The sequence below is a fragment of the Sorex fumeus genome, unplaced genomic scaffold, assembly GCF_029834395.1.
Source record: "Sorex fumeus unplaced genomic scaffold, SorFum_2.1 ptg000013l, whole genome shotgun sequence".
Classification (NCBI taxonomy): domain Eukaryota; kingdom Metazoa; phylum Chordata; class Mammalia; order Eulipotyphla; family Soricidae; genus Sorex; species Sorex fumeus.
This window is the reverse complement of record NW_026606070.1, coordinates 204438-230883: the sequence shown is the minus strand read 5'-3', so window position 1 is coordinate 230883 and position 26446 is coordinate 204438. Positions and strand designations below refer to the sequence as shown.

The 26446-nt window shown below is 41.7% G+C and overlaps 1 protein-coding gene and 1 non-coding gene across 2 annotated transcripts in view; both read right to left on the bottom strand.

Annotated features, from left to right (window-relative positions):
* Window positions 1-25966, bottom strand: part of SNCA (synuclein alpha) — a 106565-nt gene extending 80599 nt beyond the window's left edge. Inside the window, exons 1-4 of the mRNA XM_056111290.1 lie at window positions 25869-25966; window positions 24741-24881; window positions 15608-15649; window positions 8996-9138 (exon numbers count right to left, since the gene is read on the bottom strand). Coding sequence (XP_055967265.1) covers window positions 8996-9138; window positions 15608-15649; window positions 24741-24861 — 306 coding nt within the window. The 5' untranslated portion in view covers window positions 24862-24881; window positions 25869-25966. The remainder of the gene's footprint in view (window positions 1-8995; window positions 9139-15607; window positions 15650-24740; window positions 24882-25868) is intronic.
* On the bottom strand, window positions 1869-2061 carry LOC130020855 (U2 spliceosomal RNA). The gene has a single exon (XR_008792053.1). It is a non-coding gene; the product is annotated as a U2 spliceosomal RNA (small nuclear RNA).
* Window positions 25967-26446: the final 480 nt, after the last annotated feature.

The window sequence follows — 26446 nt, the reverse complement described above, 5'->3', positions numbered from 1 at the left end:
TCCTTGGAAACCCTGATATCTAAATGGGGGGAACTAGATTTAAACTTGCATCTCCTACTGAAATACTATTCCAGGGTTATGTAAATAGAACATCAGATCATCAGCAATGTCTCCTTAGTGCAAACTAATGAATTGCATCAGTCCATCAGAAACCTACAGCTCAACTGTCAGCACCCCAAAACCCCAATCACAACAAGGGAGACAAAACAATACAGCTCTCCTGGCAGGTAGGAAGTCCAGCAAGTCCCAGAGCTCAGAAAACTCCCCAAGCTTCATGGAGAAGGATTTCAATGCAACAATCCCTACAGTGCCTGCGGAAATTAATCAATCACTGCAAGAGAAATTCAATCAACTGAAAGAACAACGGATTCGAAGCATGAAACAATGCTGACAAAGGGAATTGAAGGAGCTATAAAGAATACAATAGCAAGACACAGCCACAGAACTCTGAATGTGGAGAACCCTACAGCACACTTAAAGACAAAATACAAGGCAGCAGCAAGAATGAAAACGAATAGTGAAGTAAAAGAATGGAAGATTCTTAGTGGAATGGAGCAAGAGTCATAATCTCCAATTATAGGAATACCCAGAGACAAAAGGATAAAGTTAAGAACTCATGGGAAGGAATAATAATGAGAATTTCTCAGGCCTCTGGAGTGGGGCTACTGCAGAGATTCAAGAAGCTCAGAATACCAAACAAAATTGACTCAACTAGAACAAAACCAAGGCACAAAGCACCAAAATGGTAAAAATCAAAGATACAGACTTAAGGCTGAAACACTAAAGCATTTCCTCTGAGATCAGGTACAAGGCAAGGAGGTCCCACTTGTCTCCACTTTTATTCAATATATTAAAGGTTCTAGGCATAGCAATCAGGCAAGAAAAAGAAATGAAGGGCCAGAGCAATAGTACGGTGGGTAGGGTATTTGCCTTGCACGCGGCCAACCAGGGTTCGATTTCCAGCATCCCATAAGGTCCCCCGAGCACAGCCAGGGGTCAATCCTGAGTGCAGAGCTAGGATTAACCCTGGAGCATCATTGGGTGTGACCCAAAAAGCAAAAAAAAAAAAAAAATCAAGGTAATCCAAATCAGAAAAAGAGAAATCATATTATCTCTATTTGCATATAACATAGTACAACTAGAAGACCCTTAAAACTTTACTAAAACATTTCTAGAATCAGTAAACCAATGTAACAAAGTAGCTGACTACAAAATCAGAACACAAAAACTGTGCACAGTGAATACATCATATCTTTAAAGAGCAATTTTCCTTTTTTGGACCATTTTCGAGCCCCAATAACCCCACAGGATAAAATTCATGAAGAGATGGCGGATGATTAGGGACGTCCAGATTCATCCTATTACTTTATTAGCACAGGGAGTTAAAAATCTGTTTTATTTCCTTAAATTAAAGTCTACATTATGGATTATGCTGTCCTTTCTTATCTCCAACTGACTTTTTTATTTATTAGTGAATAAAGAAGATTTTTGGGGGACGAAAATAAGCAGTGATGGGAAGCTGGCACTGGCGATGGGACCAGCACTGAAACATAGCATGCCTGAAACTCAACCATGAATAACTTTGCAAATCAGAGTGTCTTAATTAAAAAAAAATAATAATGTTCATCTAATTCTACGCAAACAATAAAGTTGCAAAAAAATCAACTGCTAAGAAGTGAATTTCAGGGATCAAGAGGCAGCAGTGAGTAGGGGAGTAGTAAGTAGTGAGTAGCTTGTCTTACTCATGCACGCTTACCCTGGGTTTAATCCCCAACACCATATATGGTCCCCCAACCCCACCGGGAATGATCTCTGAGCACCAATGGGCATGACCCCCAAAACCAAACCAAAACAAACAAGAGTTCCAAATAGATTTATCTTCCTGTGTTAGTGAACACCAAAGACAGTGAGACAGTTCCCACATTTCATTGATAAAATAAGTAATTCCTGCTTTCTTACAAAATTTAGTTACACAATTACCTGTTTACTCAACACACATATTTTTGGCTCATTACTCCTTCTATACTACATTTGATCTTAGCCAAAAGGCCGAGAAGCTATAGGGCTGGAGCAATAGCACAGTAGTAGGGCGTTGCCTTGCACGCAGCTGACCTGGAGGACCTAGATTCGATTCTTCTGCCCTTCTTGGAGAGCCCGGCAAGCTACAGAGATATTCGATATGCCAAACACAGTAACAACAAGACTCGCAATGGAGAAGTTACTGGGCCCGCTCGAGCAGATCGATGAACAATGGGAGGACAGTGCTACAGAGCTACTCTTTCTATATTCGCAGTCTTAATAAAAATTAAATTTTACTTTTGGAATGTTCATAAATGACTATTAGTAATCGCAGAATTACTTGGTAAAAGAAACAGTAAAATTTTAATTTAAATATCCAAATGTATGGTAAGATTTTAAGTTTCCTATAAAAGAACTGCCTCATATTGGAATTAATAAACTATTCATTTCACACTCTAAATATGGCAATTATTTATTTACCATCTAAATATGCTTAGATGATAAGAGAAGTTGAAAAATTTAATCCCTGTTAAGTAGTTATGAGGAAATGTAAATTCCAAATTTATGATTTAAAGCTACTGGTATATCTTGAACCAGTTCTACTACATTTGTTCTGTCATACATTTTTTCTGATAAAGGTATCATCAATAGCCATTCCTTGAAGAGGGCAACCGAATTTTGTAGTCATTTATCTATTACAGGGTTCTATTGCTTCCAGATTATTAATGCTGGTCCCAGTTCTAGGGGTTGCTGATCTAACCAGCTACTGTCCTTTGATCCTTATCCATGTGAGGTAATTCCATAGTACATTAAAAAAAAAAACTTAAGGTATATTGACAGAGATAATAGCTCTTTCTCAATTTTTAACAAAAACCACTGACTATGGTCATTACAAATACACACATGATCTCAAACACAAGATGCTTCCTCCTCCCATTTACAGCCCTGCAAGAGTAAAGGTCATTTGGAAGTAGGGTTCAAATGCTGCAAATCCAGTGGAGTAGGATTTAGAAACAAAGAAACTGAAGAGAAAGAAAGGCATCCCGTGGAGGTGTTTCTACAGGACAATTCCGTCACAGAATAAAATACTGACTTTTCCTCACAAATTATAATGGTACCAACTACATGCATTTTATTTCCATTTTATTATTATTATTATTTTCTTGTTACTTTGAGGCCACAATTAGTACTCAGGGGCTACCGGCATTTGGCTCTCTGCTGAGGGCCACTGTTGGCTGTGTACAATGGGACCACATAGTGCCAGGACGAATTCCCAGAACCTTCTGTAAACCAAGTATGCACCCAGCCTAAAGCAATCTCTCTTGCCCTGGTTGCCACATTTTAAGACAAATTCATTAGGTCAAATAGATCTTTTCTATTATAACGCAATAAGCAGTACTCTCCTCTTTGACCACAGATAGAAATTAGGCAACTCAATACATCACTTAGAGCTTAGGTTTCAGTGTAACGAAAGGTGTGCTGGTCATTTTTGAGATCAACTACAAAAGCAAGGACTAAAGTTTTAATTATTGGAACCAGGATGTCAGCATTATCAAACAGTTATAAATAAAGTTTACTTATAATCAAAATATTCCAGTAATTCTGACTACTCTTATTAGTCCCTTTTTACAAATACTATTTAGATTCTCTCTGCACTTATCTGTTTGTAATTTGTGTAATCATCTTCAAAGAAACCTAAAATGTTGTCCTTGACCTTTGGATTATTGGTGAAATGAACCCTGGGGTCGGTTGAAGCATCATCCATCATCTGATAAATTATTCAATCAAAAGGTACATAACACTCCAGTGCTGAAAAATAAATTTGCATCAAGTTAAGCATGATAGCATTGGAAAGTCAAAGGAAATAATTAAAAAGATGCTTAAATATTTAGCTCATCATGTGAAACTGACATATTTTATTTCCATATTTTATTTATGTTTTAGTTTATTCTTCAAGCACAGATTTGTTTAGTTACTTTCTTATGAAGTAAGGCAGGGTTAGAGTATGATTGCTCCCTCCCACTTGAAACATTCATTTTCTGCAAGAATGAAAATTGTTCAAAATCTGATTAGATTTTTCCAAGATAGCGTTGGTTAGAAAAGCATGGTGATTCTGAACATACACCCCCGAGAAATGAACAAGTATTTCAAGTTTCGAGGATATAAATAATAAAGCTTATTTCTTAGCCTACTCAGTTCCATGTGGATTGGCCAGTACCAAAATAGGATGTAATAAAAAACCAATGGCATGGTGTTATTTATCAGGCAGTGGCTTCAGAGTTCACACAGGACTTTCACTGTCGGTAAAATACAGGAAATTACAAAGATAAAAGCCTCAGGGCCACCAAGATTCTGCTCTTTGAAGACATTTCAGAAAGCATTGAAGACATCATTTGTTCGACAAGGATTTGAGCAGTAACTCTATGCAAAGGAGATGTGTTCAAGAATAAAGGAAACACAGCGAGGAGGAGCACTCCCGAAGAATGTTCTAGAGTTACTTTTATAATCCAGTATTCTTAGAAACAACAGTAATTTATTTCAAATAGAAAATAGCTTTGATCTGTACAGCATCACTGAACTTAAAATTAAATTCCCCTGCCACTGTGTTTGGAGCCTAACGTGTCAATCAAACAAATGAGCTTCGAAAAATAAACTGCGTGTCTGATAGCCTTTTGTGTGCACACAGATAGACAGATTAGAAGATGTACCGTTCTCATGTATTCAATAAAAACACCAATAACGTTCAATCACTTTTAAGACTGAAGACAATCAATTTGCCCTTTAACCTAATGTCTCGCAGTGAAAAGTGACGACAAAGAGCAGCTTCATTCATAAGATGGAATTCACAGTAACACTTAGGTCCCTCTGTTCATCTCAGTTCCTAACAAAACAAAAATGACAGGGTTTATCAAAGCAAGTTGTATGGGGAAGGGAAGGAAAGGGAAGGGAAGGGGAGGGGAGGGGAGAGGAGGGGAGGGGAGGGGAGGGAAGGGAGGGGAAGGGAAGGGAAGGGAAGGGAGGGGAGGGGAGGGAAGGGGAGGGAAGGGAAGGGGAGGGAAGGGGAGGGAAGGGAAGGGAAGGAGAGGGAAGGGGAGGGAAGGGAAGGGAAGGGAAGGGAAAGGAAGGGAAAGGGGAGGGGAGGGGAGGGGAGGGGAGGGGAGGGGAGGGAAGGGAAGGGAAGGGAAGGGAAGGGAAGGGAAGGGAAGGGAAGGGAAGGGAAGGGAAGGGAAGGGAAGGGGGGAGGGAAGGGAAGGGAGGGGAAGGGAGGAGGAAGGGGAGGGGAGGGGAGGGGAGGGGAGAGGAGGGGAGGGGAGGGGAGAGGAGGGGAGGGGAGGGGAGAGATGGGTAGGGTGCTTTATTTGCTCATAATCAGGAACTGATGCCCCAAACATTGCCAAGGAGGCGAGGAGTTGAAATTCAACACAATTCCTCCACTTGCAGTATCCTTGAACTTCAAGTGAGGCACCAACCACCACACACAAAAAAAGACACAGTCATTAATCCACTTCAACTAGTAGACACCGAGCAGATGGCTCTCTCAGAAGAATCTTCCACCAAGTCGAGCCTCATGAAATGCGTTACCCAATCTTCTCCACATCAGCCCTGGCACAGTCTTAGAATTATCCCATCCCTCCACCAACCAATCAGCACACAGAACCATTTCCTCCGTCTTCACAGTCCACCAGCAATCCTGGGTTCCTACTCTCCCTCCCTGGAATGGGTTTCGCATCATTGCAAGCAGAGATGCCCACCTCCTGCAAACTTATAACCTGCCATTCTTAATTACGAAGCTGGACAAGATTCCCTGATTAGATAAAGACCAGCCTGCTTCTGACGGGCGTCCCTGAGCCTCTCCACACTCTGCCCTCTTTTTTCTCTACCTCTAATCACACTGTCTTTGTCTCTGGTTTGACACTGAGGCTTCCTCATGTTGCTTCCAGCTGGAATGTTCGTTGCCAGTCCAGTTCTAGATCTCAGCTTCAATATATATATCGCTTCTTGAAGAAAACCTCTGTGACAGTATCCTTCAACGTTTGCACATCCTCGACATATGTACTCCAGACCACGTTTCACAGTCTGCATTATACACCTAAGGTACAGTGCTCTGAGAATAATCTGATCCTTGAGCACTGTCCCGTAACTCAAAGAAGAGTAAAAGTGCATCGTTTGTGAAAATAACTTAACCGCGGTATCCAGCCAATTTATTGCCCAGAGAAAAAACATTAGTTTTTGAATGATAGCTGAGTGTCTCGGTGAGGTAATCAAAAAATTAGTTAAACACAACTTTTTTATGGCTACTCACCAGAAACACATTAGTCGGAGTCTGGATGATGAAATTAAACCATTTTCAATTTTGTAATGAACAAATCCAATGTTTAATTTAAACTCTCTCGAGTTGCTTGCATCCTTGAAAGTGGCCATTAAGGAGAGAGTTCATTTGTGTCTTCTTTGGGTTAATACAGAAACTTAGAATTTTACTGTTAAATTGGGCTTTAGCCATTATAATAATAGTTCCCTCATTCTATGCAAAAGGATCTCAGGAAACCTGCAGAAGGTCATCCAGCAGGTTGGTGAGAGGGCAGGGATGAAAATCACCCATTTCATCCCCAGTACAACCGTTCACCCAGAAACATGCTGTTGCTTCTAGGTTTTACGACTCCATTCTTATATTAGAAATTCCTAAGTGCACATAGGAGAAATATCTCCAAATAGTTAATTTGGCCACATAGGGCAGCTTCTACTTTCAAATATTGGAAGTATTCTTGTAGAAGGGCACAATAGCACGATGCAAGAGAAACGGGGCCTACTTGCAATCCACACGGCATCTCTCTTCATGGCACCTGTGTCCCTGGCTGTTCAATATTCTGAAGCAAAGAAAGACTCCAATGCAACGTGTGCAAAGCCCAGCAGGCAGGTTTTGGGTTTTGAGGGAGCCAGGGGGGAGCAGCAGTGAAAGGAAAGTCGGGATCTCGCTGTGCAGGATCTGTTTCGGGGGGGGGGGGGGGACACAGCCCTGGGCTCCAGATCCCCTCTCCAGCTCATGCTCCTCATCTGCACATCAGGCAGACCTCAGTGATGTTTCATCTGTCAACGGGCTTCAAGATCCCTAATTCCTCTGATGTGTGCACCAGGGGATTGCTTTTCAAGGTAGAGGATCATAGCTTATTCCCCGTTGTCGAAAGGGTCTAGGGCAGTAACCGAGTAAAATTCCTCTACTAATAACTGAAGTCCCCCTGATTTTAGACTGCAGTGAAGTCCTGCACACAGTTACAAACTTTGTCTTGTAAGTACGGATCAGTACATTTAATAGCTCAAGCTTAGCGGAAAAGAGTCATTTGCCATAAAGTACTCATCAATGTGAATTCAGTTGGAGAACTTGACTATAAGTACCATTCATAATACTCCACAATTCATATCCATGTCACCAACAGACCTTCCTGTACTAGAATCTAAATATGTCACAGAATTTTCATTCTGACTTTTATTATCAATATTTTATTGGCCTGTCAAGGTTGACTTCTGATGGCTTTCTCAGTTTATATAGAGACATGGAAAACTGCTAGCAAAGAAAACTATTTTTTTAGAGCTGCAAAAGTTCCCAAACTATTCCAATTATTAATTAAATGAACATGGTTGCTTTACTATGCATGTAATTATTCAAGCCTCAGAAATCACTCTGCTTACTCATGTATTTCCTTTCCTCTTTTCTTCTTCAATCTAATTAATATTCCTGACTTATTTACTGGAAGACAAACAGTCTTCCCAACACCAGTGAAAAGTCAGTGAACAAATCCAGACCACCCTTATGGTGTACAAATACATAACCAGCATACTTAAAAAATAAGTTCAATTTTCCATTTTTTTATGTAGGAGAACTATTCAATTTTATTTTTGAAGGTGATAAATGCTTTGGTGGGAAAAGGAGAAAAAATTAAAAGGAGATTGGGAATGTCAGAGGTGAGGTGAATGGTTGCAATTTTAAATATAGGAGAACAAGCCTCATGGGAAATCTGTCATTTAATAAAGACCTGCAGGTCTGAGGTTCTGAGCTTCTGACGTGAACTTGGCCAAGAGCCTTCCAGAAACCAGGGTGTGTTTGATCTGTCCAGGAGGACAAGAAGCTTACGGGGGGGGGGGGGGGGGGCACAAAAAAGCAGAAGCCATTCTGCGCTCCTGAAATTTGTCCAGCTTCTTCTTTTAATTGGTACCCCATTTTTTATAGCCTACCAATTTCAAATGATACATCTGAAATATATTTTTGGATAGCCTGACTAGAATCTCGGACTTATCAAGAAGCACAAACTCAGAATCCTGAGAATTTGGAAGTTGACCCTACACCGTATTCCGTGGTTCAAACACATTTTAAGTCTCAAGAGTCCCCACAAACATATTAGACAATAAACTGTTATGTGATTCCGTACACACGCGATTTAATAGGAGATGATATCATGACAAAGAAGTCAAGTAAAAAAGATCTTCACTTGGAAAATTTAGAGATTGAACACAAAGTGACTTGTTATATTCCAATGAGGAAAAATTCCAAAATTCATAGCAAACATTCTTTTGAAAGGTCACTGCTCCACTGGGAATGTATTACATTGTTCATTTCATTGAACTTCCTTCCAAAGATTGAAATAGTCATGATTATTGTGCAGTCCGCATAGGATTCATCTGTATTAATGCCACAAAACAAAATACACAGGGGCCAGAGAGAATGTACAGAGACCAAGACTTGATCCCCAGCACCCCATATGGTCCCCCAAGGCTGGCCCTGATTGCAGAACCAGCGGTAAACCCTGAACATTGCCAGGCATGGCCCAAAATCACACACACACACAGAGTACATACTTTGTGATACTTTAGGAAATGGTGACTAGTTAGCTCTCTTCCAAGTAAGCATCTTATCTCTGCCTCTTGCCTTGCATGCAAACGCTCCAGACTCTCCCAAGCACAGCATCCAAGGTTGCAACTCTACCTTGCCCATCTGGTCCTTTTTGACAAAGCCGGTGGCAGCCGCGATGCTTCCCGCTCCCTCCACGGTCTTCTGGGCGACTGCCGTCACTCCTGTCACCACGGCCTCACCAACGTTTGACACTTGCTCTTTGGTCTTCTCAGCCACTGAGGTAAATCAAGAGCAAGAAGAGATTGTGGGCTGGTGGAGAAATGATCAAGATGATTTCACCTCCCCCAGCACCCAACTCCCAAATGCCTCTACTTCCACATCCCGGAGAGAACTGGACTAGAAGGAATCTGAGGCGGAGACATTGCTGAGGAAGCAGGGGTGGGTGTGGGGAGGTGGGGGGGGGGGGAGGTAAGGGATGGTCGAACGTGGAATCTTTGCTAAGATTCTGTTCAAATCGTGGGGAGAATAAAAGGTGCCTCTGGTTTAATGAGCAGGAATGTATATTTTATGAGGAAAGTTTTCCTCACCGATATCATGAACTCAGACTCAGCATGAGACGTATACATTTTAATCTGATAATCAATCTTTTTCATCTCACTCTGCCTGCTCATTTTCACACACCTTCTGAGTGTCACATGCTCTCATACAAGCCGCTACCAGAGGCAAATAAAGACGCGTTATAAAGGAACTTAGATTGAACTCATAAAACTTCAGGTCGTTCAAATAGAAGATTTCTTAATAAAATGTATCTGTAACTCTTTTAGTGGAGACAAAAACCTAGACACAGAATGTCACTGTCACTGTCACTGTCCTCCCGTTGTTCATCGATTTGCTCGAGCGGGCCCAGTAACGTCTCCATTTTGAGACTTGTTGTTACTGTGTTTGGCATATCCAATACGTCACAGGTAGCTTGCCTGGCTCTTTTGAGAGGGGCAGAGGAATCGAACCCGGCTCGACCAGGCTGGCTGTGTGCAAGGCAAATGCCCTACCGCTGTGCTATCGCTCCAGTCCAGACATAGAATATTAAAATAAAAAGAATTATTGAACACCTGACTTAGTTTCAAAAATATAAAATATGGTCAATCGGTGGATTTTTTAAACTAAATATATCAAGAAGACAAATAATTGGGGTTTGGATTAACAAGCACTTCAAATTTTAAACTTCATAGCAAAACCTTCTGAAACATCTTAGAACTTTAGTCAGCATAGCTGCTGAAGTCATGTTTCTTTATTTTTTCGTAATATCACAGAATTAAAGCACCAATAAAAACTGTTATTTCTACAATTAAGCATTTAATCTGAAGATCAAAGCAGTGGTTGATGGAGAAAAGGGTGGGAAATCAGCTGGAAGAGGTCAAATACATGGTGATGAATGGAAGTAGATTTTTTTTTTAGTGGTGAATCATACGTGAATGCTGATGTTTAATGATACACACAGAAAAGGCACATGATGTTAGAACTATCTACTTCATCTGTCCATTAAGATAGCTGAAATAGTAGATGACAACAGCAAAAGTGTATAAAAACATAATGCAACTTGAATGCATATCTTTAGAGTGTAAATAAATTTCTTTTTTAAAAGCACCTCCTGATGTATTATTGAAATTTGGAACACCTATCTAAAAATGCTAATTGCTAATTTAATTCATAAGCTATTATTTTTGTTAAACTCATCAAAAATCAAAATCTTCTGCTCCTTTTAATCACTTCAAGGTCAACACAGATATAACCCTTTTTCTAAATCTGGTAACATTAATGCTCACACAACCTAATTCTTAAATTTCTTAGTTAAACTTATATGATATTTATCTTTATTGATTCTCTACAAATTCATTTTTGGTCTGTTTTCCCCCTCTCCCAGACCTACCAGATTCCACATTTCAGGAATTTGGGGTCTTAGTGTTATTTTTCTTGAGTGTTATTTCTCGCTAGGCTTTGTGTGTACCTTTTATGTTTTTTTTGGAGAGTTCCAACAAAGAGCCAAGATGTCTACTATGTCAGCTGTTTCATCATGTGTGTTGGAGACATGGTTACTGCACAAATGAATGGCATATCATATATATGGAGTAGTTCACGGCTAAACAGCGAGGACAAAACCATTTGATTCCAGGACACTGCAGGGTCTGGAAGCTCAGGAGTTGTCAGGACGCCCTCTGGGTCTTACTCTTTGGTCCTTAGAATGTCAGGAAGCTTGTCCTGGGACTTAAGCAAGGAAAGGCTTTCACAGGTGTTACTTGATACTCGCGACATTGGGGTTTATAAAGATAGCCAGTAAATGGCCGGTCATAATGCAAAGTTTAATATGAATGACAGAAAAGTAGACTGAAAACTCAGTGTTTTTAAATACTTCTAGAGTTTTGAACCTAGACAAATCATGAATTAGATTCTCCCAATAGTCAGACTATTTTTTTTACTAAGAAAAGAATGCAGAGAAAAATTTGGCTAAAAAGGACCATTTTCTTGTAAGTAATCCAAGATAACAACAAAGTCTCCAATGGAGACGATACTGGGCCCGCTTGAGCAAATCAATGAACAACGGGAGGACAGAGACAGTGATCAATCCAAGATAAAAGTAAAATCTGACCCTCTGCAGACTCCTTACTTTTTCTGTCAGCCATGGAAGTTAAATTTAAGTCTACAAATGTTTACTTTTTCGGTTGGTTTGGGTTTCGTTTTGGGGTCACACCTGGTCCTGCTAGGAGGCTACTCCCAGGTGGACGCTGGCATCACTAGTAGTTCTCAGAGGATGAGGCATTACCAGGAATCAAACCTGGGCCTTCTTAGGTAAAGTATGCACTCCATGCATTGATATATGAATACACTTTCATCTAGTTTTAATGCAAATAAACTGCACATAAAATGTAGTTTCCATTTTATTACTACTTCATTATCTTTGGGAAAAACAGTAAACGATTTTCATTACAAAACCACAGTGCATGTGCTGGAATATTTAAGACCCCGAGAACCGTGTGGGGAGTTGATTCGCCCAGATTACCGGCTGCTCCAGAAGCCTTTTTTTCTCCACTGTGATATCATAACCAGTTTCTCCACTCACTGGCCTTCCAAACAAAAGAGAGAAGGAAGGGAAGCACTCTCAAATTAGTACATTCTGGATCAACTCCACACTACTTAAGGGAAAAGACCTTATAATCAGGCTAAAAAAGAAACTTCCTTCTTCCAGAGAATTGATACTCTACTATTTTCAACCCACTCATCCATTGCCCAAATGTGTGAGCGTTTCTCATCTTTGTGAGGAAAGACCCATGTATTAAGAACACTTTTTCCACCTTCTTTTACTCTGCAATTCCCAACCTTTGGCTAAACTCCATCTTAAAGTTAAAGGCTACATTACAGCATCTCTTCCCAGGGAAGTGCCCTTGTTCGTCCTCCATAAACTCCTAGGGTTTCAGATGCACTGTGCATGAATGAGAGACCCTGGCTTATTTTTCTTTACATTGATTCATAGTAGATGCTCAGGACCTGAACGAAGAAGAATTTTGTGTATATCAGTGAAGAGCATTCAACCTGAACTTCAATAACTGGATTTATATTGACTTCAATTAAAAATAAAATTCCAGAGGCTGGAGAGATAGCACAGCGGACAGAGTGTTTGCCTTGCACACGACCAACCCGGGTTTGATTCCCAGCATCCCATATGTTCCCCTGAGCACCGACAGGAGTAACTCCTGAGTGGAGAGCCAGGAGTAGCCCCTGTGCATTGCCGGGTGTGACCCAAAAAAGTAAAAAAATATTAAAATAAATAAAATTCCAGAATGGAAAAATATTCCATCAACTTTAGATACATATAGAAAATCTGAATCTTGACCTTAAATCACAAAACAAAAATATCTAATCTTGAATGAACATTCAAATGATAGATTAGATAAAAACAAAGGAATTTGCACTATAAATAGTTTAATTAGAAACTTTAATTATAACATGTACATTATGTAATAAATCTGCTTAAGAATCAGACCTTTGATAAACTTTAAAGAATTACTTTAGACCATTTTGTGAGGAAAAAAAGTAAGTAATCAACATTCACTTTTTAAATTCCATCCACAGACAGGCCATTCAGAAAATTCAAATTAAATATATTCTCATGTTCTTATCTAACATGACACATAAAGCTACAGTGCACAACAAGTGAGAATTCACCACCTAACTATGCATGCGTTATTAATGAAATATAAACCAAACAGCAATGAGACATCTCACACCTCAGAGAATGGCTATTACCAAAAGAAAAGAAAAGAAAAGAAAAGAAAAGAAAAAAAAAGAAAAGAAGTGGAGGAAAGGATGGAGAAAGAATTACTGGAAATGCAAATCAACGTAGCTATCTGGGCATAAATAGCTACTTAGCTATTTATGATATCTCAAAACACTAAAGAAATCCACTCCATATGATTCAGTTAACCCACTTGTGTGTTTTTATACCCCAAACATACAAAAATATGTATGGAAATATTTGCATGCCACATCTGTTGCAGCATTATTTACAAGAACTGTAAACATGCTCCCATCAACTGACAAAGCAGTGAAGAAGATCTGGGTACTGTAACAAACACACACACACACACACACACACACACACACAACATGGAATACAGTTATAGAGAAAGGTGAAATCATGCTATTTGGGAGAACCTGTTGGACTTTACAGGGTAGTCTGTATTATTTTTTTATTTGTTTTTCTGGGTCACACCCAGTGGTACTCAGGAGTTACCTAACATTTATGATGTTAATGTATAAACTTGTTGCATCTTCACCCCCACCAAAGTGTTCACAACCCTCCACCCTAGTCCTATGTCACTTTAATAAACTTTCAAAGGTCAACCCGTGGTTGCAGGAAGAAGAAGGGGGAACTCTGGAGTATGAGGTGCACCAATCAGGAGGAAGGCACAGACATTTTGATTTTCACATATATGAAACTTATATAATGTTATTATGCAACAATATCTCAACAAAAATTATTTTCTGCTTTCACCACTTGTAACAATATGCAAAAAAAAGTTGTGGAAAAGGTTTTCAAATACATGATTTTCTACTAATAATTGCTTAAGAAGTTGAAAAATAAATCTGGCAAGTACACTGATAATATCCTGAGGTCAAATAATCAAACTTCAGGCAAACTTTTCAGGATTCTAGTTTAAGATTACCTAACTGGCATAATTAGTTTTTCTTAGATTCATTTTTATTAAGGTGACATTTATTTATAACTGTGTAACTGCTTAGTTTTTGTTGGTAAAATAATACCGCATCACACCCTCCACCAAAGTGCAAACAGATAGCAAGTTCATAGCATAAGACACTGAAGTCTGTATTTCTGCCAAGATAGGTAGTGAAATCAATTTAAAACTTACATTTCAATATTACCTGATGATATCACATGTCACACATATATCATAGATTTTTCTTTTAAGCAATGCTAAGTAGCCTTTATCTAGGTGTATCACCTACACATAATCAATATTCTGAATGAAGTATAATGAACAATCGATTTTCCCTCTCCCTAATCACTGAGGTAACCACATTAAGTTTACTTATCCTCTTAATCTGAAATTGGAGTTTTGTATTGAATATTCCCACTCACTAAATTGAGTAATTCATTTATCTGACAGGGGAGATTGAGGAGACCTTATAGCAGTTGATTTGTCCAATGCATTCTCATTGCCAGGTGATTTATGACAAGATTTTTGATGCTATACTAGCCATCGTGGTTGAATGATGCAATGGCTGTATAACAAGCTAAAAGACACACACACACACACACACACACACACACGTTTCTTATGTTTATATTCTGACTTTGCCCCATCCTTGCACGACAATCCTATTCTCTCTATTAGATAATCTTTTGTGTTCTCTGATTTTTAACACAAACTCTGTTTTTTGCTTAACGCTTTATCCATTTTCTAAACCAAACAGATTGTCCTTTGAGACTTAAATTCAAATGCCATTAATCTAGGTAATTAGTATGTCTCCAACTATCTGCTATCCACTTCTTATAAAAATTAAGTTTTAAAACGATCACATTAATACAAGATCCCTTGAAGTAAATGCTTTTACTGGCTTAATTATTGCAACTGAGCAATCCAATTTGTATACACTGGAATATATACATTCTACCACTTAAGGGCAAGCTGCATTCTTTAATGTAACTTCTACCACTACCACATTTCTTATTAGCATCGCTCTATCATAATTTTCTTCATTTTTCTATTGGCACATTGTTATCTGATAACTCTTGATGAAATCAGCCACATATTTAAAATGTCTGATCCACCAAGAGAATGTCACGATTAGATTATTTTACTGTATTTTAATGACTATTTAATTATATTTTTCAAGTTTAATCAATTGAAAAAATGGCAAGCCTTACTTCATGCCAAAACATTAATTTGGTTAGAATACTCAAATTCAATAGTGCTACAAATTAAACTTGACTGATCATTTCCAGTCACTATTTTTGACAAACTGCATTCTATTTTTTTAATAGTGAATATTTACATACTTGAAATATTTCATAAAGAACTGTTGTTAAACAAAGCTAGGATTTCCACCGGATTGTCTCTGTGGGCGCGGTGGTTGTTGATATTATACTCTGAGAGCTCAATGATGCGCTTTGCTAGTTATTAGACATTTTCCATGCTTTTATTGGATCCACACGCACACAAAGCTTACCTGTGGTCACACCATGCACCACTCCTTCCTTGGTTTTGGAACCTACAAAATCAAATTCAAGACATGAGAGTCAAATTAGCTCATTTTAAATCAACCTAGTAAGTAAAAAACAACTCAGAACCCCTTAGAATATAAACTAAAATGCAGAAAGCAAAGGTAACAGGAGATTCCTATAATTAAGGATTTAGTTCAGGGGGTCAAACCAACAGTACAACGAGTAGGGCCTGGCCTGGCCCAAGACCTACTCAAATTCTATCCCCTGTGCCCTATATGGTCTCCTGAGTCTGCCAGGGATAATTCCTGAGAGAAAAAACGAGAGTAAGCTCTGAGAATCTCCAGATATGACACAATAAAACAGAACAAACCAGAACAAAACAAAAAAAAAAAGATTTTGGTACACAAAATGACTGTGTATGCCCTTGTACTCTAGGACACACAGTAAGACAGTGGGGGAAGGACAAGTTAACACTGGGGCTGGTGGTAGTTGATTTGGGATTCAAGAGGGCAGAACCTTTATTGTACAAGAGTACAGAAAACCTATGGAATGCAAAACTGAGGAGGAGGAAGAGGAGGAGGAGGAGGAGGAGGAGGAAGAGGAGGAGGAGGAGGAGGAGGAGGAGGAAGAGGAATGAACACTTCCTAAACACCTATTGTGTAAAAAGCATTTTATATTTCGTCTCATTTAAGCTTTGTAACAATTATGGGGGCAAGAGAAGCCACACCCAGAGGTGCTCAACGGTTACTCCTACCTCTGTACCCAGGAATTGCTCCTGGCAGGACTCCAGAAACCAGATGTGATATCGAGGATCAAACCAGAATCAACCACATGCGAGGCAAGCATCTTACCCCTGTACCACCTCTACAGTCCTCCAAGAGCCTTTAAATGAAGGCAGCTCATGTCAATTTTATAAATGAGGAATATGCGAATAAAAGCTAAAGAATTTGCCTAAAACCCCACAGGTCTTAGCCGGCTACAAACGCAGCCCAACTTAGTCCTCTTGTGACCCGAATCCATACTGTTTCCATTAAGCCAAATCTTTAGGCAGAATGAAATATTTTCTTATTAAGTGTTAGTAATGCTAGTTTTAAAAAGGGAAAACAGTAGGGCTGGAGAGATAGCACAGTGGGTAGGGTGTTTGCCTTGCACGCGGCCGACCCGGGTTCAATTCCCAGCATCCCATATGGTCCCCTGAGCACTGCCAGGAGTAACTCCTGAGTGCAGAGCCAGGAGGAACCCCTGTGCATCGCCGGGTGTGACCCAAAATGCAAAAAAAAAAAAAAAGAGAGAGAGAGAAAAAACACGGAAATTTACCCTAAACTGTGCATAGCTACTTCCTGAACTATCTCAGTATCAGCATTCCCACAGACATCTTCTGCCAATCGATATATGCTTGACTCAAATTATACCTGCACCACTCTATATTTCTTTGCCGCATTTTTCCCCATTTACTGGATAATTTTCTTTTATTTATACATTTCAGTAAAATATCACATGGGTTTATTACTGGGAGATAAGGTCACAACACAAGTGTGGAATATATTGTGTGTTAGCAGTGACTAATGGCCAACAAACTTGGAAAGCAGTGATGTGAATCGATCATGCGTCAGAATGGCTTCCTATTATTTATGTAGTGTGTGACAGGCTAAAGAGCTAGGAGAGAAGAATATACTTTATATCATCACTCAGAGTTAATGTTCTGTGGCAACAGAAATTTGAACTGCGTTGTTAGGCACTGGGTTTATTTAACTAACTGTGGTCATGGAAATCTTTGTGTACTGGAATATCCAAACTGAGAACAGTCTGCCATAAAGAAAATATTTCCTATCCTGCCACCCAATAATACTCCTGAACGGTTGACAGTTGGTTTGTGGTCGTGATGGGTCAATAGTATCTGGGAATTTGATTTTGACTACATCAGCAATGTTGCCTCAATCAAAGAAATAAATTTTGACTCTTAAATTGCAATGTCTGGGGCTGGAGCAATAGCACAGCTGGTAGGGTGTTTGCCTTGCACACGGCCAACCCGAGTTCGATTCCCAGCATCCCATATGGTCCCCTGAGCACCACCAGGGGTAATTTCTGAGCGCAGAGCCAGGAGTAACCCCTGTGCATTGCTAGGTGTGACCCAAAAAGCAAATAAATAAATAAATAAATAAATTGCAATGTCTGTTCAAAAGAAAGAGGGTGAAGTTTGCCGTAACTGTTTATATATATATATATATATATATATATATATATATATATATGTAGAGAGAGAGAGAGAGAGAGGAGGGAGAAAGACAGACAGTCAGGCAGAGAGACAGAGAGAGGGACAGAGAAAGAGTTTTCTTTTTTCTTTTTTTTTTTTTTGGCTTTTTGGGTCACACCAGGTGATGCTCAGGGGTTGCCCCTGATTCTGCACTCAGGAATTACTCCAGACGGTGCTCAGGGGGCCATATGGGATGCTGGGAATCAAACCCGGGTCATCCATGTGCAAGGCAAATGCCCTCCGCGCTGTGCTATCACTCCAACCCCAAGAGAGTTTTCTTTTGAAGAAATTCTAGACCTTCCAAAAGGATATATGTGGGTCTTGAAGCATTTGCTTCATATTTGGGTTTTGTTTGTTTGTTTTGGATTTGGGGCCACACGTGGCTGTGCTCAGGGCATATTCCTGGCTCTGTGTTAAGGGGTCACTCCTGGTGGAGTCCAACAAAACATATGGGACACCAGGGATCAAGCCCAGGTTGACCACTCACAAGGCACATGACCTACCAGCTAAACTATCTCTTTGGTCCTTCATTTGCATCATAACTGATCACCTGTTGTTTGCTGTCCATTAGTGCCAGTAATCAATGACTGACCTTTAATTAGTGAGCAATCTGTAACTGGAAGAAACAGAGCTACAGAACAGTGACCAAAGGACTCCGTGACCATGAGATATAGACAGCGAAGAGCTGACAGAGCTTCCTGCTCTGTGATGACTTTATTTTATCTCTCATGACTTCACGCAGATTCAGAGTGGATCTCTGAAGAAGTAACACCTGGAAGTTCAAAGAAGCCACCTAGATGTCTGTGGTGCTGCATGTTAAGAGAATGTTCTCGACGTGGTGCAGGCGAAGCGTATTGGGTCCACACTGCTGACCGAGGACCACAGGATTGTAAAGTCGGGAAGACCAATTCCCTGCCTTTCCCACGAGAATATTTGGCATTATGTAAAGAAAGCTCATTTCTCCCTTTTGAATTTGATGTCAATTTATAATTCCTCAATAATTTGACTGACAGTGTCTATTACATGGAAGTATGTTAATTGTACATTTATGTACAAAGTTATTACAAAAATATGAAAATCAGGACTGGAACAATAGTCCAGCAGGTAGGGCATTTGCCTTGCATGTGGCTGACTGGGTTCGATCCCTGGCATCCCATATGGTCCCCCGAGCACTGCCAGGGGTAATTCCTGAGTGCAGAGCCAGGAGTAACCCCTGAGCATCACTGGGTGTGACCCCAAAAGCAATATATATATATGAAAATCACAAAAATACTTATTCCTATGGAAATTCTTCTAATAGTTTAAGAAATAATGTTCAAATATGTATTATAAGGCTAAAGCAAGAAAGACGTCTGCCTTGCATGCAGACAACCTGGGTTTGGTCCCCATATGGCGCCCCAAGCCCCACCGGAAGTGATCTCTCTGTGAAGAGACAGAATTAAGCCCTGACCACTGCCAAGTGAGCCCCAAAAACAAACAAAAGAGAGTATTATAAAGGATGCAGATTATTTTTCTCATGAAAAATGAGTCTTTGAAAATGATGTGACAAACTTCATTGACATAGTGAAATTAGAAACTTTTCTTTAATCTCAGTCTTTCAAGCTAATTATTGATAGCAGTTTTAATAATAAGGACGAAGGGTAAAACCCAATTGCTTCTAGTATGTTGACAAGCAGTCAGCCTGTTAAAAAGTTTACCTGATAACAATAACCTCTATATAAAAGTATGCTTTACCAAGACACTCAATGAAAATTAGCATATTATATCAAACGATATGTAAAAAGAATGCACCAGGTCCCAAAGGCATTTATCCCAGAAATGCAGTCTATTTCAATATGTGAAAACAGTAAATTTAATCCATCAATTCTATGGGAAATAGCCTGCCCACAAAACCCAGGCAAGCCCGTGTTAAACAAGATTACCTTAATTTAGACGTCATTTGTCAATTAAGGCAGCTTTATTTCTTCTCTCCTAATTAAAAAATGCCCGATATACTAGGAAAACAGGAGGATTGTCTTTAATCTGATTTTAAAATTTCAAAATTTTGTAGCTAACATCCTATCTCTTGTAAAGGAACTAAGTTTCCTACTAATAGAAATAATGAGAAAGGGCATTTCCTTTTACTATTAACCTTCTGTCTCATTGCAGAACATGTGGCTACATAAGAAAGAGTAATATTTAAGAAAAAAATCTCACATACTGGGAGAGAACTTTGCTTTAATTGACAAATGACACCATATCTATGGATAATATTCTAAAGAACTGACAAATGACTCCTGAAACTAGCAATTAACTACAGAAAGTTGAAGATACATAGAAATAAGTCACTCCCTCTCCTATATTAGCAACGGACAAGTAGAATTTGAAATTAAAAAGTCATTTACACTAGTACCAAAAAAAATATTTAGCCATATTTTAACAGAATATTTAGAAAGAATATGAGGATAATTTAGAAACTCTGATGAAAGAAATCAAAGAGCTTAAAAGGGGGGGGGGTTGTTACATGTCCAGGTATAGAAAGACTCAACATTGTGAAGACATCAATTCTTCCCAGTTTGAATTTTAGACTCAATACAATATCAATCAAAATCACACGTTATTTTATCAGTATTGACAAGCAGGTTCTAAAGGCCCAGAATATCCAATACTCAAGACAAAATTCACAGAGGAGAGATAAACTGAAGAACTGAAGCTCTCTGACCTCAAGACTTGAGAGCGTCAGTAATCAAGAAAGCATGGCATTGGCCATCAAAGGAGCAAACAGATGAAACAGCTGAATAGAGAGACTTGAATAGAAGAAAGTGTCGTGAGGTGGATCTACTCATAACCACAGTTAAACCATCTTTGTCAATCCAGTCAAGGCAATTTGGGTGATTATAATGTGTTGACTATTTCCTGGCCCTCTCGGAGAGCCAGGCAAGCTACGGAGAGTATCCCGGCCACACAGCAGAGTCTGGCAAGCTACCAGTAGCGAATTTGATATGCCAAAACCAGTAACAATAACTGGTCTCATTCCCCTGACCCTGAAAGAGCCCACATATATACCACTGGGCTACACTCTCATGAGACAGGGATGAATAGAGATGTTACTGGCACCCGCTTGAGCAAATCAATGAACAAGAGGATGACAAGTGATCAAGTGATCAATGTGTTGATATGGGTTCATCAATTACAACAAAAACTGCACACTGATGAGGGATGTTGAAATTAGGGGAGGTTATGCATCTGGAGGTGGAGTACATGGCAAAGTTCTGTAACTTCCTCTCAATTTTGCTGTGAATCTCAGACTACTCAAAAATTAGTCTTTAAATGTTTAAGAAATTGGGGTATCCAAGAATAGCCGAGATAAGTACCAGGAGGTTTACTCCATGGCTTGGAGGCCAGCCACACATGCTAGGGGAAAAGGCAGCTCAGATAGAGAAGGGAGCACCAAATAAAGGGTGTTGGGAGGATCCTCCCAGGATGGGAGAAGCATGCTGAAAGTAGACTATAGACTGAACATGATTGCCACTCAATGCCCCTTTTGCAAACCACAACACCCAAAAGGAGAGAGAGAACAAAAGGGAATACCCTGCCACAAAGGCCGAGTAGGATGGGGGGGATGAGGGCTGGGAGGGATACTGGGATCATTAGTGGTGGAGAATGGGCACTGGTGGAGGGATAGATATTTGATCATTGTATAATTGAAACCCAAGCACAAAAATTTGTAAATCTACAACTGTACCTCATGGTGTCTCACTAATAAAAATTAAAAATAAAAAAGAAATTGGGGTATCAGAGAGATAGTACTTGGGATAAGGAGCTTGTCTGGCATGTGGCAGTCCCCAAATCAATCCCCGGCACTGCATATGGTCACTGCCAGAAGTGACCCCTGAACACTAAGGGACAGGAAGAAGCCCCAAGCACTGCCTGTGGTTGTCAACCTCTCCCCCACAAAAGAATTTTGCTGGATTACTCAGTGTTTTGTTTTATCACAACTTTTAAAGATATTTAGTTGCGGTCATCTGAACCCTATATTTTACAAATGAGGGAGGTGGTGCTCAGGACACCTGAATAACTTCCACTTAGAGGTAATAAATTTAGGTTTCTCTGACATCAAGCCTCTAAATGTTCCACTTCACCAAGAGTCAATAAAGTACAACACACGGGCCAGATGAATTTGTGATTGTTTTACTAGATAAAACTTTATTATAACAAACAATATTAACTCTTGCCTATGGCAGCTTTCACATTTCAATGACAGTGTTGAGTAGTTGAAACACACCTTGTAACCAGTGTCATAACCTAAAATATTTACTAGCTAGCTTCTTACTGAGAAAATTTCACCACCCTCTAAACACCTAGTTTTCATCATTAAATCCTGTGTTTAAGTTCATCTTTGTTTTAGACCACAGAACATAATCAACATATAATTTAGAAAACATACGAAGTGTTAATTAAATACTGTGACAGACACTGGAAGGGATTTTTAAAATTGGGTGACATGCAGACAAATCATAGTTTCAAATAATAATCTCAGAACAAAATAACAAAGTTCATCCCTCCCAAAAATGAAATTTTTTATTTACCCAAACTTGTAGTTGACAATGAAAACAAATAAATAAAACATATATAATTAATAAAACCTGTTTATTACCTACAAGAGTAATGTAGTAAAATTATATTCACTAAAAACCAGTGCTTTTTTTTTTATTCACTATACAGACTAATAGGTTATTGCTATCTTTAAAATATTTTTGAAGTTACTAAAGTGTAAACTGAAATCCAAGGGTACTAACACGGATTGTATGCAACTAAGGGTGGATATAAAGATCTACCTAATACCCCCCTCACCAATTCAGACATAATCCACACTTCCTAAAAAACTCAAAATTAACGCATCAATTTTCAACCTATGATTTTTCTGAAAGTGTGCCTGAAGATGGAGAAATTGCAATTAAAGTGATGATCTTTGGTAAGATCAAGTCAACGGAAGTTTCTGAAACGCAAACTGTCATGGGGCATCCACAAAAATCATTCCAAGGAGAACTTTTCTCCAGCCCATTGATGTTGGAGAGATGATGTCCCTTTCTCTCCCCCCTCCCCCCCGCCAACGCCTGCATGACCCCAGGGGGAAGCAGTGAGAGAGGGGTGTGTGGCCCCCAACCCTTCCAGTGCTAAGGGGCTACTCCTAGCTCTGTGCTCAGAAATTACTCCTGGTAGCACTTGGGGGACCATATGGGATGCTGGAATCAAACCCTGGTAGTCTGTGTGCAAGGCTAGTGCTCTGCCTCCTGTGATGTGGCTCTGACCCTGATGTAGCTTCCATTCAATCCAAAAAGGCAGAGCACTTCAGACCACCCAGCTGCCCCTTCTGAGTCCCTGCTGCTACAGCCTTCAGCAGTAAACGTGGAAGAGCACAGAGGAGAGAGGCAGAGAGTAGGGGGACTGTGGGCATGGACCTTGGAATGAAGTGAATATACCGGTGACTGTTTAAAGTGGTTTTTTGTTTTGTTTTTTGTTTTGTTTTGTTTTGTTTTGTTTTTTGCTTTTTGGGTCACACCTGGTGATGCACAGGGGTTACTCCTGACTCTGCACTCAGGAATCACCCCTGGCAGTGCTCAGGGGACCATATGGGATGCTGGGAATCAAACCCGGGTCAGCCTCGTGCAAGGCAAAAGCCCTACCCGCTGTGCTATTGCACCAGCCCCTTAAAGTGGTTTTTAATTCCAATTTAAAGTGGTTTAAATTAACACTCAAACTAACAACATGTTTTCAGATTTAAAAAAAAAAAGAATAAAAGAGAGTTAGCATGCATAGTCAGAATGAGATTTTAGAAACCAGTAGAAACAAGTTTCAGTTGATTATGGATAAGTGAATTAAGAATAAAAATGCTCAGAGGTATGAGTATAAATCCTTAATTGCTTTACATCTACAGTTGCCAGTTTACCAAGTGAACCCAGTTTGAAGAAATATCACCAAAGATTTTTCTGTCCTTTTTTGGGGCTGGGGCGGGGGGCACTTTTTGTAAAACCCAGGATCAAATCTATGTCCTATTTTAAAATCAGATTACATCAAAAAAAGACCAAATCTCCCAGGATAAGAGAAACATGCTGAAAGTAGACTATAGACCAAACATGATTGCTACTCAATGCCTCTTTTGCAAACCACAACACCCAAAAGGAGAGAGAGAAAACCAAAGGGAATGTCCTGCCACAGAGGAGGGTGGGATGGGGGGATGGGGGTGGGAGGGATACTGGGATCCGTGATGGTGGTGGGAAATGGGCACTGGTGGAAGGATGGGTGTTTGCTCATTGTACAATTGAAGCCCAAGCACAAAAATTTGTAAATCTACAACTGTAGCTCATGGTGTTTCACTAACAAAAATTTAAAAAAATGTAAATGATGTAGAATGGGCACTGGTGGAGGGATGGGTACTGGATCATTGTATGACTGAACCCCAAGCACAAAAATTTGTAAATCTACAACTGTACCTCATGGTGCTTCACTAATAAAATTTTTAAAAAAAAGACCAAATATCTTTTATGAGGTTACCAAAACTCAATGACTCACAAATGATTCTTCAAAAGTCTTGATTACTCTTAAAAGGCAGAGTAATTTTAAATGTCCCCTGAGATCCAGTCACTCATGCACAGAAATATTGGTTCTTAAAAGACCTTAAATGCGATCGCAAAATTAGAATGTGGATGAAGTGAAAATGAGGCCCACTTTCACTCCAGATGCAAACACACACATTCACCTACCCCTGCCTGACTCAGTTCATCGTGTGGATAAGCTATGAGGCATGCAAAAAAATGAGCCAACGCTGACAGCATGGATAACCCCAACCATCCAGGATGCGTCCCAAACAAATGATGAGCTAGCAAGCCTGTGGAGTCACCTACCAACATAGAGGACACCCTCTTTCGTCTTTCCCGCTGCTTCTGCGACCCCCTGTTTGGTTTTCTCGGCGGCGGCCACGACCCCCTCCTTGGCCTTGGAGAGTCCTTTCATGAACACGTCCATGGCTGGTGAATGCCTCGACCCTAGAACACAAGCGCAATTGTCTGAGGACGCAAACGCAGCCTGCAGGAGGCTTTCTGGGCAAAACATCGCGTCCTCAGCACCCACCGCACGAGTTCAGAACCAACCCAAACACGCGGAAAGTTCAGCAGATTCCCCCAAAGAGTGAGACCCTTAAAAATAAAATTAAAAAAAAAAAGGAAAGAATCCTTGTTCCAAGCCGTGGCAGGCTGTTTTTAGCTTCTGCGTGAAAAATCAAGCATCCCCCCCAATTGCATCTCCACGAGCTCAGCCCACTGAGCGCGGGGTGGGGATGAATCATCTGCCAGCTCGTGAGCACTGAGAGGTGGAGTCGCGGCGGGGGGGAGACGGAGTCCGCCCTCCCCGGGGTGCCCAGGCGGGGCGCGCGGGGTCCCAGCACCTACCCGGGGAGTGGAGAGCCGGGCCGGGCGGCGGCTGGGCCCCAGTCCCGGAGGATTGGGGGGCGGCCGGGCCCGGGGGGTGGGGTGGGGGTGGGGGCAAGAGGCCCTCCAGCTCCCCGCCTGGGTGTGGCTCTCCGCGCCCTGCCCCGCACCCCTCGGGTCGCCCCCGCCGCGGCCCCCGCGCGCACCTGTTAGCCCGCGACCACCTGTTCACTGGCGGGTCGCAGGCTCGCGCGGAAGGACCAGGCGGGGGGGACACTGAGGTTTGGGCGTTTGGGGACCCAAGGGATAAAGTTGGGGCTCCGCGAGCATCCTCGCGCGCATCAGTGCCAGGCAGGTAGGCGCGCGCCCCGCGTGCCCGGGGAGGGGACCCGGGGTAGGGCACGAACCTGGGACCCCGCCGGTGGCTCCGCGACCCCCTTCCCCCGGCCCCGCGCTCAGCCTCCGACCCCCCGCCACCCCGAGAGGGCTCAGGGGGGCAAAGCCCGGCCCTGGGGGGGGGGGGACCCGCGCGCCCCGAAGGAGCATCCCCGCGGACCCCCAGACAGAGAGAGCCCGGGAGGGGGGCACCCCGGAGCCCGCACACACCTCGCTCCGCGTCGCCTCGCCTGCTCGCCGGCTCGCCGCGCGCTCCCCTTCCTCCCGCTCCTCCCGCTCCTCCTCCTCCTCCTCCTCCTTCCTCTCCCTCCTCCTCTCCCTCCTCCCCGGCTCCCCCGCCCCGCGCCCCGCCCCGCGCCGCCGCAGCCCGGCCCGCCCCGAACCCGGAGCGTCGCGGGGACCCTGGAGTCCGGGTCCAGGGGGACCCCTGCCAGAGGGGCAGCTGCTGCGCGCGCGCTCCCATCCCCCCTTCCCATCCTCGCCTCCCCCCACCCCACCCCCAGCATCCCCGCTCTCCCCCACCCGACCCCCCCAGCTCCACAGCCCGGGCGCGGGGGCAACGTGCAGGAAGGGGGTCCCTGTAGCCCCTCTGGGAGCGCGCACCCGCGGGCCGGGGCAGAAGGAGCTCGAGGGGGGCTGGCACGACGCCCCACCCCAGGGCCCTCTACGCTCTGGGGGAGACCCGCGCGCCCCGAAGGAGCATCCCCGCGGACCCCCAGACAGAGAGGGATGCTAAGGGTGGGGTCCCCGGCTGGGGGGGGGGGGGGCGGCTTCCCACCGCCTCCGGC